The sequence below is a fragment of the Galleria mellonella genome, unplaced genomic scaffold, assembly GCF_026898425.1.
Source record: "Galleria mellonella isolate WM207_F2 unplaced genomic scaffold, CSIRO_AGI_GalMel_v1 utg63, whole genome shotgun sequence".
Classification (NCBI taxonomy): domain Eukaryota; kingdom Metazoa; phylum Arthropoda; class Insecta; order Lepidoptera; family Pyralidae; genus Galleria; species Galleria mellonella.
In genome coordinates, this window is record NW_026442130.1 from 11701387 (window position 1) to 11721304 (window position 19918).

The window sequence follows — 19918 nt, forward strand, 5'->3', positions numbered from 1 at the left end:
AGTTGCTGTCATTTCTTTCCCTCCTTTAGTCGCCTCTTACAACACCCATAGGAAAAGAAGGGGTGGCCTATTCTATGCCAGGACCACACGAACTAATAAAGTCCACTGCTGAATGCAAGGGGGAGGCCCTTTGGGGCGTTTTGAGAGTAGTTGCCACGCTTAGCAGGCAGATTGGCAACCACAGATAGGTTTTAGAGATATTTTAAGGACGCTGCTGCCTATCCCTCGCCCTCCCTTAGTCGCCTCTTACGACACCTACAGGAGAGGAAGGGGTGGCCTTTTCTATGCCGGGACCAAACAGCCAATAATAAAAATAAGCTGATATAATAAAACTGTAATTAAACGATTTATGTCCTCATCATTTTATTAAGGGTAAGGATTCTATCTATTTAACCTATTTAAGAGCTGCGCTCTTGTTGGTGGAGCTCTTGCCACTCACTACGATTTTCAGCGAGTCTCTTCACCTCTTACTACGACACGACACCCACTCCTTGATCTGCCTGATGTAACTATGCCTTGGTCTAAAAGGATAAGGATTAGCATCCATAATTCATACGTCATAACAATAAGGGTTACACAAAAAAAAAATGGATTTTATAGTTCAAATAGAAGATTTATGCTGTAAGAAAATTGAGATGCGAATCTGTAATGCCGATATTAGCTGCGGAATTAAGCGAAAATCACGTTCTATTCACATAATACGTTCCATTTTTATCTTCTGATCTAGGTCGAATTCAGCATAAGCGATAGATATAATTGACTAGTTGTATCTCGTGGCTTTATATACTGATTTACGGTACACACGGGTGAAATCCACGCTTCTGAAATCCATGCGTGCAAAATAGCTAGTTTAATTATATGTATGTACTATATATAAAGATACTGCGTGTGGATCTAGCATAGAATGGACTACGTCTTCCTTTACCGTGGCTATCGTAAGTGGCGACTAAGGGAATTTCATGGTCGAGGGATGGGCAGCAGCGTCCCTGTTAAAACATCACCAAAGCCTAAATGCGATTGTCAATTTGCCTGCCAAGCGTGGCAATTACTGGCAAAAGCCCTTAAAGACTTAGGCTACTTCTAATCTTGTTTTTGTAGAGGCAGTATTAAAGAATTCGAGCATATTGAATAAATAATTTTAAACAACAAACTTTTACTTTTTATACTGAGTTTCACAAAATTGTTAAAATTAATTACTTTCTTTTATGGCCATTTGAGCAAGACAGCCATAAAATAAAGTAATTATTTGTAATAATTTTGTTAGCATATGAGAAACAGAGAGAGGAGAGGCTTTCTTTAAATAGGTTAGAATGAAATTTGTGTTATTGGTATACGCTGGCGGGGCACCAGCGAAAAGTGAAGAGAACAGATGAAGATCACTAATCACAGATAGTTATAAATAAAATGTTTTTTTTATAAATATATATAAAATTTATAAAAAATATTTAAATAAATATTAAAATAAAATAAATAATAAAAAGTTTATAAATAAAATTTATAATTAAGGATTAAATTCTAATGAAAATTATTAAGCAGTTTTAATAATAATATTCACCGGTCTTGAGTGTCAGTATGTACGTCATAATGCATGTATATGCAATAATTTAGGACTAGCTTTTACCTGCGGTTTCGTCTTCGTGAACGGGATATTTTGACTCACTAGGATAGTCTATGTTCTCCATCTCAAATAATACGTATATATAAAATTCCTCAATGACTTATTGAGGTGTTAAGGCGCGAAGAGGTCATAAACGAGCCTTATCGGCTTAACCAATCATTATGAATTTTTGTATATATATATTATGCTCGGAGCTTCTTTACGTGATAGAATCCGAAATGAGAATATCCACAAAAGAAACAAAAGTGATCGACATAAGCCGAAGGATAAAGCAAGCTGAAGTAGCAATTATTTGGTCACATAGTTCGAAGAACTGACAACCGATGGGGAAGAAAAATTCTCGAGTGGCGACTTCGTACGGGCAAATACATACTATATTATTACATTATATTACATATTACATATGGCGGCCTCACATTAAATAGAGTGACGACCTCAAATGTATTGCAGATAGTCAAAAGACGCTGGTGGCACAGGACCATTCCTTGTAGCATTGTTGTTGTATTGGGGAGGCAAACGTTCAGCAGTGGACAGTTAATGGCTGATTTGATAATGATGAAAATGATGACACTATATGGAGAAGAACATAGGCTACATTTTATCCCAATCAGTGAAGACTCCCATCAACAGGGAGTTCACCCTCATATCCTACAGACTAAATGGTCGCGTACAACGCGGTTTCAGAGATGTCTTCTCCTACGAACACTCAGGTTATGGAATGAGCTCCCTGCCGAGGTTTTCCCAAGAGACTACAGCATAGGATTCTTCAAAAGGGGGGTAAAGAGGTTTCTTCAGGGACGGCAATGCCCGCGTAATACCCTTTACCATCAGGTGGGCCGAATGCTTGATTGCCACCTCAGTAGTATAAAAAAAAAGATATCCCGGTTACGCGAACGAAGTCCTGGCTAAAAGTTAGTTTATAATATTAGCAAGGATTTAACGAACACTTTACGATTTGCAAATATAGTCCTAATTCAAAACCCGTGTTCCGGCAACTTAAAATCGAATTAGTTCCCACTTTACAGCCTCGTAAAACAAATAAGCCCGTAACGAATTTAATCAACGCCCCTGTATCTACACCGCTGCGTTAGGATACTTACTAAGCGTTTTCGATTTTTATAATTCCTTTAAATATCTAAATACCATACTATTGGGGGGAAATGGATTGTTAGCAATAGAGTTTGACAGCCCCATTGCTAGCAATATGCCTTATTAGGTCGACCTCCACGTGGTTCCCCCTGGAAACCATCGTGAACAATTCTTGTTGAATTCTTCACGATGGGCTAACTAACCTGCTTCATCCTCACTTATCATCCTTCACTGGTGCCCCGCCGGTGTATACCGATAGCGCGGGTGGGGTTACCATACTATATCATATATCAGCCGTTAATTGTTCACTGCCGAATACAGGCCTCCACTTGCCTCCACGGGTTGACAAATGCAGTCAGGCTTTGATGATGTTTTATGAGGGACTCTGCTGCCCATTTACTAACCATTAAGTTTCCTTAGTCGCCTCTTACGACACCCATGGGAAAGAAAGAGGTTGCATATTCTATACCGGGTACATACGGCAAAAATATTAAAATAATTCAATTAAAATATTTTTTATTCAAGTAAAGGTCTGTAAGAGATTGCCATAGCGATAAGATCGCCTTTTGTACCTTTATGTATATATTTTAATCTGTATTTAGTGTTACTTACTTTTATTTTCTACTTGCTTAATTTTCTAAATGTCATCATATATTTTTATATTTTTGGTACAATAAAGAGTTAAATATTTTTTTATACCACTGATATGACAAGCATACGGCCCACCTGATGGTAAGCGGTTACCGTAGTGTTTGAACGCCTGCAATACCAGGAGCATTACGCGCGCACTACTGACCCTGAAGAAACATCTTTTACCCTTTTTTTGAAGAACTCCATGCTGTAGTCTCTTAGAAAAACCTCGACAGGTTAAGTAAATAAACTTAATTAGGTATTAAGTATTTTTTATAGTCGTTTTTAGGGTTCCGTATCAAATGGTACGAAGGAAACGTTATGGTATTGTAATAAAATGTCATTTAACAAAATTACTACACCGTAGAAATAGTGATCTATATTTATAATAAATCTGTATAGAGGTCAATTCTGTACATGAAATATATTTCCAAAATAACTATCAGGGGCTGATTAGTGATGGATACTGATGCTAAAAATGCAATCAGTAAAATTTTTGTCTGTCTGTCTGTACGTTCGTTACAGAAACAAAAACTACTCGACGGATTTTAACGAAACTTGGTACAATTATTCTTCATACTCCTGGGCAGGTTATATTACACTATTCATCACGCTATGATCAATATGAGCAGAGCAGTGAAGTGAAATGTGTCTGTTACATCAAAACCACTGAACCGTAAGAAGGAACATAGGCTACTTATTTTATGAAAAACGACGGAAACGCGGACGAAGTCGCGGGCAACAGCTAGTAATAAATAAATATGGTGCGAATTTGTTCGTCCGTCCGTTCGTCATAAGCTTTACATTTCAGCAAAATCTAACTTATTAAAAATTTTGAATAGTTTTACATATTATTGGCTCACATATATTGCAAAAGAAATAATTAAAATAATATGAAAGGTGAGAAATATTCGAGTAACAATTAGTAACGGCCCTAGAAGAGAATCATCAGAAGTTCAGAGAATGTTTTGAGTAAGCTTTTGTATTGACATTTGCCCATAGTTTATATTAAAGAAATAATCCAATAAGCACCTATAGTAGTTTTTAAATTAATATAGGTTTTTTTTAGCAACTGTGAATTAGTTATTAATTTATTATTATCTTTTAACGCTGTGTGATCTCGGCTTAGAATGGACCATCCTTCTTTTCCCGTGAGTGTCGTAAGAGGCGACTAAGGGAACTTAATGATCGAGGGATGGGCAGTAATGCCCCTCTTTAAATATCATCAAAGTTTAACTGCGGTTGCCAACCCGCCTGCTAAGCGTGGCAACTATGGGCAAAACTTTCCTTATGGAGAAGGCCTATGTTTAACAGTGGACACATAATGGTGGATATAACAATATAATAAATATTATGGGAGGGATTGTTAGTAATGCGGACTACCCATTGCTAGCAATACACCCTGTCAGGTCGACCTCCACGTGGTCCGCACTGGAAACCATTGTGCTGAATTCCAGGTGTGTTCATCACGATGGGCTAACTGACCTACATTTTCATCGTCACCTATCATCCCTCACTGGTGCTTCGCCAGCATATACCGTTAGCGCAGGAAGAGTCACCATTACCACCAAAAAAAATCAAAAAATCAAAAAATCTATTGTCAATTGTTATAATTCTCTTAGATTTATCCTTATATCAATTTTATATTAATTCTGTTACTTGTACAATTAAAGCTGCTTAATGTTACACGAGCATATTTGTTACACGATTACATTTTAAATATTTGAATTTAGAACCTGAAGTACTATTTTTTTTTACTATTGAACGGTTTTACAATTGTCCACTATCTTACCTGGTGAGGATTTTTTTTAATGGGTGATAATGGTATGGTAACCCCGCCTGTGCTATCGGTATACACTGGCGGAGCATCAGTTATAGATGACTGATGAGGATAAAAACAGGTAAGTTAGACCGTCCTGACGAATTCAACTAGAATTAGCCACGATGGTTTCGAGGGGGAACCACGTGGAAGTCTAACTGACAGAGTTGCTAGTAATGGGGTTATTTGACCCCATTACTAATATTCCTCTAAGACTGGGGATGAGGTTTATGATGGAGATCATAAGTCTATAATTAGTTTTGCTATAAAGTTTCAAATTACAGTTCTCAGAGAGCATATGGGCTGATAGAGAATTCTATTTCATAGCCGAGAAGACGTTTAATTAATGCGTATTAGTTCTAAATTCAATTTAAATAAAAAAAAAACATGTATATAAGAAATGAAATGAATTAATGACATCATTAATTGGTGTTTTACTGCTTGTTAAAAAAGCAAAAAAAATTTTTAAAGACTTTACAGTTTCGTCCCATAGAAGTTTAATAGTTTAGTTTTTAAATCAAAATACTCGTAACTGATTTAGCCACAATTAAAGTCGTTTTTTTATTTGTTTTAATAAATAAAAAATTTAATGTATATGCTTACTTCATTTCTTTCGAAACACAAATATATTTGGGATAAATTATTTACCCACTGGTTCTAATAAAAGAGGAAATTTATGTTTCTCTCGTGAGTAGACAGCATGGTATAGATATATAGTATAATAAATATCTAGAATATGAGCAGGTAACTAGTTTGAAAGTCTCCATCTACATGTATATGATCATTGTATATCTTACATGCCAATCAGAAATAAAGCATGCGTGTGAATCGCTTGAAAATGAAAATATTTTTAAAGCAACTTTTAAAAAAGAGGTCATTATTTCGTCAGAATTTGCTGTTATGTTGTCAATACTTTCAGTACTTTTTTCACAATTTTTTTATACAATTGAAGATTTACTCCCGTGTTATATATGTGTGTATAATGTACTCGTACGGGGGGGGGGTTGTGAGTAATGAGGATCTGACAACCCTATTGTTAGGGGAAAAAAATTGTTAGTAATGGAGACTAAGAGCCCTATTGCTAGCAATATACCGAACCAAGTGGACCTCCCCGTGGTGCCCCTGTAACCCATGTGTGAATTCCAAGTGTATTCATCTAACTGAACTACTACGGACGAACTACGGGCTGACTGAACTGCCTTTTTTCATTCTTATCTATCACCTCTCACTGGTGCTCCGCCAGCGTATACCATTAGCGCAGACGGCGTTACTATTCCATTATCATCCATTAAAAAACCCTATTGCTAGCAATATACCCTATCAGGTCGACCTCCACGCGGTTCCCCATGGAAACCATTTTGGTTAATTCTTTTTGAACTAACCAAGATCTACATAATGGGCCAAGTGACCTGCTATCATCCTCACCTATCATCACTCACTGGTGTCAGCATATACCGGTAGCGCAAATGGGGTCACCATTCCATTATCACCCATTCAACGTTATTTTATAATGGATTGTTTTCTGAACACTTCTTCAATATAATATGATGCGTACAGCCACCTTTCATCATCTTACCACTCGCCATCATCCATCCACATCCACCATCCATCTATTCATTACATAATTGGTGCAATAGTGTAAAGTTTAATGTATTTAGTATTAATATAAACCTACCTGGTTTCTGAATGCTAATACGAGTATAATATAATTTCTGGAACTCTGTATTTTTTGTGACAATAAATAAAAGAAAAAATATATGAAGTAACTAACTAGACAATGCGTAAACTATTTTACAGTCTGCTAATTACTGTAGAGCTGTAACAATGGCATTTTACACGACGATTGTAGAAGCATCGTCTATGAGCTCTGAGACGAAAGTGTCACGCGAAGGTCACATGCGATATCTCTTCTTTCTACAGAGCGAAATCGAAATAATTAGCATAATTTTATCGTAGTATTCTAGTAATGAAATTGAACAGTTTTCCTAAAGAGATATGTCTCGAAAAACTTCAATAACTCAACAGCTGGACGCGTTCTCTTACTATGGGAGATGAAAAATCTTATTAATATAATAAAATTGGAAATAGACGATATCTGCACATAGAAGAGGGAGACTTTGTACAAAAGTCATTTACTTGGGTACCTCTATCCCATTCGTGTTATAACCGTGAAGCAGTTGTGTTTGCATGGCTGTGTTTCGGTTTGAAGGATGGGATATGGCGTGAATTTATAAGTTACAGAGGAATAACACCTGAGTCCTCAGGAATGGCAACGCATGGGAGGTATCAAAGGGCGAAACAGTATACTCTGTTATGTCCATGGTACTGCTCATGTCTATAGGCGACGGTTGCCACTTTCCATCAGGTGGGCCGTCAGCTTGTTTGCCATTCTAAGTTGTATAAAAAAAAGAAAATAATTTTGAAAAATTTACATTTACAATTATTAAAACCAATTAGAACAATAGAAGCAAGAAAAAAAAATTTTTGAAATTATGTCTGCCTGCCTATTTATCTGTTTATGTCATTATCACGTAAAAAATACTGCACCAAATTAGATGCGGTTTTCACAACTATGTTTTTGAAGGTCTAACTTAAAATCTGATATATGTTTGTGTACATTACCGAGGACAAGTCTATTTAATTGATTTTCCTACTTCTGAAATCCGACTTCAAACAGGAGTTTTTCAATTCGGTTGTATTTTTTTTTATTTTTGTCAAAATAAGATAAGGTTCAGTAGATAAGTTTTTAGATCAATATAACAGATCAATATAATATATATATTTTTAAATTTTTTAATGTTATATTGGATTAAGTAATATTTTGTTATTATTTCTTCTCATAAAACAATTAAAACAATAATAAACTGTGATCTAATTGAAAATCTATATCATATTATGATAGTACTAATGATATTGTGATAATTATAATAATAACTGATATAACAGATTTTGTCATAATTGAAGTCGGTTTACTGTTTTTTATTTTTTACAACACAGGGAACAAACGAGCATGCGGCTCACCTGGTGGTAAGTGACTACCGCCACCCATGATCACCCACAATACTAAAGGCATTGCAGGTGTGCATCCGGCCTAGTGGAACATACTCATTTTAAAATTATTAAAGATTTTTTCAAGAAAAAAAAAATACAGGTGCTTAAAGCGCGTGAATATAAATAAGGAACGAACTCTGGAATGTAATCTACTCATAGTTAAAAAGAATTATCACAATCGGTAAGGAATTTTTGAACATATATATCATCTAACATACAAAATTGTACGGTTAATATCAGAATTATCTTCTTTTTATGTAGAAACAACGTTACGAGTGAATAGGTGTACAAATATAATTTTTAAATTAGTCGTACATTAAATAAATTATTCACTCCATTATTTCTCGAGTCTAATCTCTAAGGATTCAATACATAAAAGTACAACGGTTTTCCTTATACTAACTTGAGTAACTTGTTTTTTCAACATTAACTTAATAAAGAGGGCCGAGTATATAAATTTTTTAATATAATGTTTTCAATGTGTGTGTATTTTTTTAATAGTATGTTGTGGAGTAAACGGCGAAAGAATTATTACTGACAAAAGGGTTTATTTTTTTAGTATTTTTTTTTAATAATAATAATAATGTTTATTTATTTATCTCACAACTTTTTTGAGTACAATGAAACATTTAAAAAAAATACCATAAATACATTCAAAGTTGTAGAGAACTGGTGCCTGAACTGGGTATCCAAAGAACCCGTATCACAAGGCACCAGGACCCCTCGTTGGCATGAAACATTTTATGGTAATACATACAAACGGAGAACACAAAAATTGTTAAACGTAGCAGATACAGTACAAACACATGAAAATACATATAGAATATAGATTTTTGATTAAAAATATTACGAATTGTTAGAGAAAGAAAACGCTAGTCGGTGTTGAGATGTGTACTATTAACAATTTAATAACAATTAAATAAAATAAAACAACGAAAAATATAAAAAACTTTCTAACCTTGTTTAAAGTGGAGGGAAGGGATTGTTGGTATCAAGATAAAATAAACGGCATCTTTAGTTAGATCTTCAGGAACACCTAATTAGGTGCAGTAGCTTTTGCATGACGCCAGAACAACATCTTTCTTTCTATAGAATCGATTGCGCGAACAGCACGTTTTTGTAATACGAATATGCTTTGGATGAAATGCATTGCATTAAAAGTTCAGAACTGCAAAACATTTTTGGTCGTCCATACTAATTTAAAAGCTGGACGAACTAATTTAGTATTTTCAACTTCAATCCTTATAAAAACAATATAAAACTAACACGGGAGTAAGCGCTTTGTCGCTGATAACATAATACTATCCTTTGTGGAGCAAAATCTCCAATTATAAGCAGAGGGAGACTTTGTACAAAAGTCGATTGCTTGGGTACCTCTGCCCCATTCGTGTTTCTACCGTGAAGCAGTTGTATTTGCATGGCTGTGTTTCAGTTTGAAGGGTGGGATAAGGCGTGAATTTACAGGAAACAGAGGAATAACATCTGAGTCCTCAGGAATGGCAACGCATGGGGGGTATCATGGGCGAAACAATATACTCTGTTATGTCCATGGTACTGCTCATATCTATACGAGACGGTTACCACTTTCCATCAGGTGGGCCGTCAGCTTGTTTGCCATTCTAAGTTGTATACAAAAAAAAGAATCCGTCTGCGACAGAAGTTTAAAAGATCAACAAAGCACGTTCGATGTTCTGTAGTGCGAGAGAATATTTTGTTACTATTTCCGCTAGAAATAAGGGTCATTTTCCTTTGCTATCAACGTTAATGAGATTAGAATCAATTCTGTTCAGCCTAGCCCTCTAATTGTGAGACAAGATAGTATAATTATCGCGTATCGTTTTTCTTCAAGATGAAATTTATTCTAACAGCTTGTAACTAGGTGAGGGTCTGCTATATAAAACAATAGATTTGTGATGATTTCATTCAGTTATTATAGTGTTCTTATTCGGGTACAATTGCGTTGGTGAACAAACTCGTACTTGCAAGTAAGTTAATGATTATTTAATTATATAGAATGAAAATTTAACTAAAGGATGTCTGTAAGAGATTGCCCTAGCGATAAGACCGCCTTTTGTACCTTCATGTGTATATTTCAATCTGTATTTATGTTACTGTATTTCACTTGAATTATTCACTTGTCATTGTATATTTTTATTTATGGTGCAATAAAGAGTTAAATAAATAAATAGCCATCGACAGGGAAGTCACCCTTATACCTTACAGCCTAAATGGTCGCGTACAACGCGGTTTAAAAAAAAATTCTATATAAAAAGAGGTAAAATTTTCACAAAGTGTGCATAGAAGCATTCAGCAAGCGAAGTACTTTATTTGCTAGCAGTGTACCATGTAGGATCGACTTCCACGCGGTTCCCCATGGAAGCCATCCTAGTTAATTTTGATCTAGTGTTATTATTATACGTGTTCTGGTGAATTTGTCCCAATGGGCCAATTGACCGGAGCCTGACTTCAGCGTCAATAATCATCCTTCACTGGTCATTATCATTAGTGCAAACCCATACTAGATGCGAAGTTACTGTTCTATTTTCATCAATTTACGAAAAAAAAATTAATTTAATATTTTTATTGTGACTTCTTTATAAAGCTTCATTATACCAATATGTATATATATAAAAAATCTATTTTTTAATACAACTTAGAATGGTAAACAAGCTGACGGCCCACCTGATGGAAAGTTGTAACCGTCGCCTATAGACATGAGCAGTACCATGGATATAACAGAGTATACTGTTTCGCCCATGATACCCCCCATGCGTTGCCATTCCTGAGGACTCAGGTGTTATTCCTCTGTACCCTGTAAATTCACGCCATATCCCACCCTTCAAACCGAAACACAGCCATGCAAACACACACATGAAACACAGCTGCTTCACGATAGAAACACGAATGGAACAGAGGTACCCAAGCAATCGACTTTTGTACAAAGTCTCCCTCTGGTAAAAAATCAATTGCTGTTAGTCTCGCTAAAACTCAAAAACGGAATGACCGAATTGTATAATTGCTCTTTTATTTTATTCGTTATAATACAGGAGTAGTTGGAGGAGGGTAAAGAAAAAAAAATTTGGTAACACTTTACAATTGAACTAAAAGACATGAAAAATTAAAGAAACATGGTGTGAATTTACTGGGTACAGAGGAATAACACCTGAGTCCTCAGGAATGGCAACGCATGGGGGGTATCATGGGCGAAACAGTATACTCTGTTATGTCCATGGTACTGCTCATGTCTATAGGCGACGGTTACCACTTTTCATCAGGTGGGCCGTCAGCTTGTTTGCCATTCTAAGTTGTATAAAAAAAAAACAAATATTTTTTTCAGAATCGCTTTTTTGGATTACTTTTAATAGATTGTTTTAGATGATAAGAAGTTCACACTAGTTATGCAATAAATATAATCAAAAACATCTAACGTTAAATCTAAATCTTTGCTATATTATATAAATTATTGCAAAAAAGATGAAAGGCAATAAATATTTTATTAATTTATTTGTTTTTCACATATACTTACGACTTTTGATGTTAGTAGTCGAATTGGTAAACAAATTAAGTACGCTATGAAGCTCCCTGTGACGACTGTGACTTACCTGGAATCAAATAAATGGAATATTAAACATTTATTCATTCATGAATCGACTTCAAAAAGAAGTGTTGTGATATCATAGCAATTATAAGATTAATTATCAACGTCCAAAAAAAAATATAAATCAAGATAGTAAATATACGAGAAATTAAAATGAAATTGTAATTAAAAATTTCTTTGATTTCGAAAAATCAAAAAAATATACACACACTGTATTTCGTGATATAGTGATATGATTCTGTAAAGTTACCAATTTCCATCAGATTGGCCATCAGTTTGTATGACATTCGAGCTGCGAATAAAAAAAATCAACAAAAAAATTTATTAAAACGACACACCTGGCTTTAAAGTGTGGAATGAGACGAAGGTCGTTAACACTATTTTAACCGACTTCAAAAAAAGGAGGTTCTCAATTCGGTTGTGTTTTGTTATGCTTGTTACCTGATAACTCTGACAGTTATAGACCGATTTGGACAATTATTTTTTTGTAGGTAACTCTCATAGAAATTTTATCAAAATTGTTTCATTAGTTTAGTTTTTAAATCAAAATAATGATTTTTGCTACAATTGAAGTTAGTTTTTTTACGGAACACAGTCTTATCAAAGTATATTTATTTTTTTTTTTGATATTTTCAGAATGAATTTAATCCTTTTTACGGTGGTAGCGACCATTGGCTATGCAACAGCTCAGAGCGAACAGTACACGGATAGGTATGACTCATTAAGGATAGATGACGTACTGGCTAACAAGAGGCTCACGGCGGCATATATTAAATGTATGCTGGAGAAAGGAAAATGTACCGCCGAGGGAAGAGAGCTGAAATGTGAGTAATCTATGAATTATTAAGTAACGCGTAGATGTATACTGTCATTTGATGTAATAATAATTTATGTTACATCTATATGCAAGTTGTCAGTGGTACATTAAACTTAGAATCTATCTATACTAAGAGGTATTGTTTAAGAGTAATTTTTTGTTTGTTTGTATTGGATAAACTCAAAAACTATACTTTAGTATCAGTGAGTAACATCATCATCTTCCTACCCTTATCCTAATAATTTGTGGTCGGCGTAATATGATTTTGTCCATATTACAAAAAGACTTGGTTTTTAGTTTTACGACCGGCCACCTGCCTAACGTCAACCCTCTTTGGGATCAGCAGGTAACATACGGTATAATATTTTTTAATATTCAATTTACCCGTACGAAGTCGGGCCCCTTCTCTAGTGTAATAAATTACAACAGAAATTTCATCGAAAATCAAAAATTCAAAAACTACAAAAATAATTTTGATTTCTTATACTAATTCAACAGATGGATGCGCTATATTAGTATGGAAAGCCCAAATTATTGTCTGGGCCATTTATGAATACGTGAAAAAATCTGAGTAAAGTTGGGAAAAAAATTTTTTTTATACAACTTAGAATGGCAAACAAGCTGACGGCCTACCTGATGGAAAGTGGTAACCGTCGCCTATAGACATGAGCAGTACCATGGACATAACAGAGTATACTGTTTCGCCCATGATACCCGCCATGCGTTGCCATTCCTGGGGACTCAGGTGTTATTCCTCCGTACCCTACCAAGTAAATTCACGCCATATCCCACCCTTCAAACCGAAACACAGCCATGCAAACACAACTGCTTCACGGTAGAAACACGAATGGGACAGAGGTACCCAAGCAATCGACTTTTGTACAAAGTCTCCCTCTGGTTGTAGGTAATATATAATAAATATGCATCAGTATTATAGTTATGTATCAAAACATTAGCCCTGTCAAAACATTAACAAAAGCTAACTGTAGTCGCCAACCTGCCTGCCGAGCGTGGCACTACGGACAAAATTGAATATAATTTATGTTATTACAGCTCACATCACAGAAGCGCTACAAAATGGTTGCAGCAAATGTACCCAAAAACAATTGGCCGGCGTTAAAAAGGTTATCAAACATCTTATCAACAAAGAAAACGCTTACTGGGTGGAACTTACAGATATGTATGACCCCAAAAAAGAGTACAGGCATAAATACGAAAGAGAACTCAAATCTTTGTAGATAATAATTAGGAAATGACTTAATCTATTTCAAAATGGCTGTTCAAAATAATGTTAGCTAGGTATTTGTTTATTATAAATAATTGTAATTGTTAAAACATTTTTTTGTTTGTTTTCATAACTCGTCTCAGTGTTACTGTTAAGAAAAATAATAATGTTATTTTAATATTTTTTTGTGTGGCAACATTGAGCATTTCGCCTCTTTTGTCTTTCTCTTGTAAAACTTGTTTCTTATAATAAAGTTTTAAGTTAAAACTGATTCTTTTTATTTTGTAGGTAAACTACAGCAAATATTTTACTTGGTACATAATATTTCAACTAGATATTTTTATATCAGCCGTTAACTGTCTAATGTTGAACATAGGTCTCCCCCTAGGGGGTTTTTCTAGTATGTACTTGCCCCGCTTGACAGGCGAGTTGGCAATGTACTAGATACATCTAGTATATATATAATAATATATATCCTACTACGATTAAAACACGAAGGTATGTTGTGAGGGTATTTGTATGTATGGTTTCTTGTCACCCTTTAACGTAAAAACTACTGTACAGATTTGAATGAATTTTTTGTTTATTTTTTTATACAACTTAAAATGGCGAACAAGCTGACGGTCCACCTGATGGAAAGTGGTAACCGTCGCCTATAGACATGAGCAGTACCATGGACATAACAGAGTATACTGTTTCGCCCATAATACCACCCATGCGTTGCCATTCCTGAGGACTCAGGTGTTATTCCTCTGTACCCTATAAATTCACGCCATATCCCACCCTTCAAACCGAAACACAGCCATGCAAATACAACTGCTTCACGGTTGAAACACGAATGGGACAGAGGTACACAAAGCAAACGACTCTTGTACAAAGTCTCCCTCAGATAGATTATATCTTAACATACAGGTTACTTAATATACTGATTCAAACCATGAAAAACACCTTGTTATCTATAGGATACGAGCCATGAGACAGGAGTTTAAAATGTAAAATATTGTATTTTTAAAGCCGCACGTAACACGTTGACAACGTGCCGCGTCTAAATATCAGTAAACTTTTATATTTGCATAAATTTTACATAAAATACATTAATGTAAGCAGCATTAATTATAATTTATAATCCTTTGTACCCGAAATTACAATGTTCAAAAACTCATTCCACTTTGGTTTTTCTGGATGTATAATGTCGAAACAATAACGGTCCCCTGATATTTTTTTTTTTTATACATACTATAAATGAAAAACATATTTCTGTTTTTAATTTTCTACGGGCATCTTCCGTCATTCTTTACATTTCTTTACGTGTTATATTAAACATTTTTTCATGGAAATTTTTAATGAAGAACTAATTTTAAATGAAGAATTTCTTTTAATAATAAAAATTATCTACTCATTCTTTTATTACTTAAAGAATATGACAAAAGCATTGTGTCAGAGATTATTATTTTTATCTAGCTACTTACTGTTGTTGAAATATTTTGATCTTATTTCAATATCTTATAATAAATCTGTAGTGAGGTCAATTCTGTACATGAAATATATTTCCAAAATAACTATCAGGGGGTGATTAGTGATCGATACTGATGCCAAAAATGCAATCAGTAAAATTTTTGTCTGCCTGTCTGTATGTTCGTTATAGAAACAAAAACTACTCGACGGATTTTAACGAAACTTGGTACAATTATTCTTCATACTCCTGGGCAGGTTATAGTATACTTTTTATCACGCTACGATCAACAGGAGCAGAGCAGTGAAGGGAAATGTGTCTGTTACATCAAAACCACTGAACCGTGAGGAAGGACTAAAAAGCGTAGAATAAAAAAAATTATTTACTTTCTTCTAAAGACTAAGTATATAAAGGTTAAATGTTTCCTGGAAAAGATCACTTTTAGAAGACCGCCCATTGTCTTCTCACTGTGACCATTTCTTGTAATTGTTTCTATCTAAATATAATAAATTTACTATTGTAATCGTTTGGAGTAAACATTGAAGAGTATCCATCTATATCTAGAGGAATCTCAGTTAAGCGGTTAGCATTTACCATCAGGTGGGCTGTCAGCTTGATTGCTATTCTAAGTTACATAAAAAATACATTTATTTGTTCAAATATGTAAATTTTAGTATATGTATGTGCATCAATTATTACTAGTACTGCATTTGAGGTTGACTAGGAGAAAATGCTGATTAATATTTCATTTAATTTATTTATTTAAGGAACACCAACAGCATATTGCATTATAACATATATAACAAACATTAAATATAATACAATATTAAAACACATGCCTATTATAGGTATTCACAGCATTTACTTTAACATAGTTATACAGTGCGAGAAAATGAAGCTGCACGTTACAGGTAGTAAGTAATAAGCAGGAAAACATAGGATAAATCTAGTCGAGTTCTTACTGAAGTGTATCGATAAATAAATAGAGACAAAGTTAAGCCGCCTTCCTTTGCATGATTGGGACAAGCAGTTTTTTTAATGGTTACCCCAGCCGCGCTATCTGTATACACCGGCGGAAGGATGGTAGGAGAGGATGAAGCAGGTCAGTTAGCCCATCGTGACGAATTCAACAAAAATTGTTCACGATAGTTTTCACGTGGAGGTCGACCTAATAGGGCATATTGCTAACAATGGAGCCGTCAAACTCCATTGCCAACAACCCCTTTCCCCCCGCGCCAAGTAGTAGCTTGTTTTTTTCCGACTTAGTATTTTTCATTTCAGCAATTAACTGTCCACTGCTGAACATAAGCCTTTCCCATAGGAAGAGTTTTAACAATAGCTGCCAATCTGGGAAGGCGGGTTGGCAACCGCAGTTAGGCTTTTAGAGATGTTTTAAGAGGGACGCTGCTGCCCATCCCTCGACCACTAGCTTCTTTAGTCGTTTCTTACTTAGATATTGACGTTGATAATATATATGCAAATTTAGTATTAAATTGTGTTTACATTGTATATTATTTTTACCAAAGGGAGACTTTGTACAAAGTCGTTTGCTTTGGCACATCTGTCCCATTCGTGTTTCTACCGTGAAGCAGTTGTGTTTGCATGACTGTGTTTCGGTTTGAAGGGTGGGATATGACAGTGAATTTACAGGATACAGAGGAATAACACCTGAGTCCTCAGGAATGGCAACGCATGGGGAGTTAAATGGGCGAAACAGTATACTCTGTTAAGTCCTTGGTACTGCTCATGTCTATATGCGACGGTTACCATTTTCATTCAGATGGGCCGTCAGGTTTGATTGCTATGTTAGGTTGCATAGAAAAAAAAGTAGGTCTATTTATGTGCCCAATGTAAAGTATACACAGTAAAAATTTTACAATACAATGTATTTAGTTTGTCCTCAATAATGCATATTATCTAGAGTGCAATCAACTAAAAGCTTTATGGGGTCAATAACATTAGGCTTATTTACTTAGTTATTCACGCCCTAAGTACATAAAATACATGAAACCTAACTATATTATATATTACCTTTCCTAATTTGACACACTTTATTTTATCAAAAGAATAACAACAAAAATAATAATCTTTAATCATATATATATTAATTTCACACAGTTTCAAGTGACTTCTGAAAAATTTTTTTCTGACTATCTTACACGACTAGGTACGTACCATACCATACCATATAAGCCGTTAACTGTCCTGTATGTGATATTTGACATTATAAATAGATAGATAGGTAGATACTCTCTATTATTATTTTTTTACAACACAGAGGGCAAACGAGCATGCGGCTCACCTGATAGTAAGTGACTACCGTCGCCCATGATCACCCGTAACCCCAAAGGCACTGCATGTGTGTTATCGGCCTTTGAAAAAGGAATATGCTCTATAGGCGACGGTTACCACTTTCCATCAGGTGGGCCGTCAGCTTGTTTGTCATTCTAAGTTGCATAAAAAAAAATGCTCTTTTCTTGAACGTTATGATGTCGTATCGGTTCGAAAACACTACTACTGGAACTTGATCCAAAGAGTGGTTGTGTGTGGAAGAAAGTGCCTTGAAAAACGCACGGTGGAGGGCCACCACTCATTCACATGGTTGAGATGGAACTTTAGTTTGTGGCGAGTTGTACGATAGTGAAAATAAACAGCAGATATCAATCCGAATTCCTCAGAGTACTATCCATAATTAAAATACTAACAAGTTACTAAACTAATTGCTGTTATTTTTTTATAAATGCGATAAATAATTATATATTCTTTATTGCATTTACAATACAAAAAATTACACTGAGAAAATAATGAGCGGCCTTATCGTTAAGAGTGACATCATTAGGCAACCTTTGGATCGAGAAGAGTAATATAAAAACTCGTGTATCCAAAATTTTAGGATAATTGGTCGAGCCCTTAAACAAAAGTCGTTTGCGACAGAGGTACCCAAACCTCTGTCCCATTCGTGTTTAAACCGTGAAGCAGTTGTGTTTGCATGGCTGTGTTTCGGTTTGAAAGATGCGTTATGGCAGTGAGTTTACAGGGTACAGAGAAATAACACCTGAGTCCTCAGAAATGGCATAAGGGGTGTATCATGGGCGGAACAGTCCACTCTGTTATGTCTATGGTACTGCTCATGTCTAAAGGCGACGGTTACCACTTTTCATCAGGTGAGTCGTTTGCCATTCTAAGTTATATAAAAAGCAAACTTCAAATATACTCGCAGAACCACATTCCGGAATGGCGAAATCTTTAATTACTATATTTTTGTATCAATAATTCCCTTTATGAAAATAGACTACTAAGATATTATGTATTATTTTTTTATGTATCAATGTTTTAAGTATGTGAGGTATTTTATAAAATTAGAGTATGATGAGACTGACATATCTTTATAGGATAAAAGCCTCTAAATAAAAAAAGATAAAAAAAAGCAAACTCATATACCATACTTGTTATATTAGTGAAGATTATATTGTTCTCATTTCTCTATTAGCTTTAGCAGTTAATTAAATAACACTCCTATTATTGTACAAATAATAATATATATACACGATATATTGCGTGACGTATACATATAAAATATAATGGAACTAAAACACCATTTCACTGCGAAGTGCTTCAGGAATTATGAATTTATTTATTTTATTTATTTTAATTTCATAAATAATTTCCTTACTAATACAATAAATGTGAAAACGAGTTTGATTGTTACCTCTCAGCGCCTTGGGAGGCGTTCAACTGTTACGTAAACCAATTTTAAGGGGGAGGGGGTTAAACAACGTGTTATGTAATATTTTTTTTTTATTTATATAAAAAACTAGGGAATTAAAATTTGCCAATTTGACAATATGTTTCATTTACCTAATTACCATAAAACATGAGTTTTAGTTTCATAAAACCGCGTAAAACCGGGAAGGGGCGCTAGTTTAAAATATTTTCGATATATCAAAAGTAAAACAGGTATACAGTGCGTGTTTAAGTTCCACATACAATATTTTAATGTATCATCTTTATTGTTTTACTCTGTGTGTACTTGGCTTATGAAACTACTAATATTAATATAAAGATAAAGTTTGATTGATTTTTTTTATACAACTTAGAATGGCAAACAAGCTGACGGCCCACCTGATGGAAAGTGGTAACCGTCGCTTATAGACATGAGCAAAACCATGGACATAACAGAGTATACTGTTTCGCCCATGATATTCCCCATGCGTTGCCATTCCTGAGCACTCAGGTGTTATTCCTCTGTACCCTGTAAATTCACGCCATATCCCACCCTTCAAACCGAAACACAGCCATGCAAACAACTACTTCACGGTAGAAACACAAAAATTAAAAATAAAATATTATAATAATACATTATTAGGATAATAATAAAAAGAAAATACTATAAAAACAAACATTAAAAATGCAATTGTACATAATTTGTTACCGTTCTATGAAACTCTGTGGCTGTACAGTGAATCAAGTCCAGTTCTAAATTTGCAACTACCTCATTGAGCAGACGTAACGCCCGCGTGAGTGGCGCATGAAACATGGAACGTCCTGTTGCATGGTAGGGCAAATATTCCGTGATTACGGTCACGCTTACTAAATTCTGGGAAAGACATACTTATAA

General features: G+C 34.7%; 2 protein-coding genes across 11 annotated transcripts in view; one reads left to right on the forward strand and one right to left on the reverse strand.

Annotated features, from left to right (window-relative positions):
* Positions 1-14114, forward strand: part of LOC116413081 (allergen Tha p 1) — a 33442-nt gene extending 19328 nt beyond the window's left edge. For 2 of the 3 annotated variants that reach the window (XM_031910051.2, XM_052899728.1), the window contains exons 2-3: positions 12442-12629; positions 13676-14114. In XM_031910051.2, the coding sequence (XP_031765911.1) occupies positions 12443-12629; positions 13676-13860 (372 nt within the window). In that variant the 5' untranslated portion in view covers position 12442 and the 3' untranslated portion in view covers positions 13861-14114. Of the gene's footprint in view, positions 1-10053; positions 10193-12441; positions 12630-13675 lie in introns of those variants that run through there. The other variant, XM_052899727.1, reaches the window with a different exon arrangement.
* Positions 1-19918, reverse strand: part of LOC113521605 (transient receptor potential cation channel trpm) — a 315620-nt gene that overhangs the window by 183803 nt on the left and 111899 nt on the right. The window lies entirely within an intron of this gene.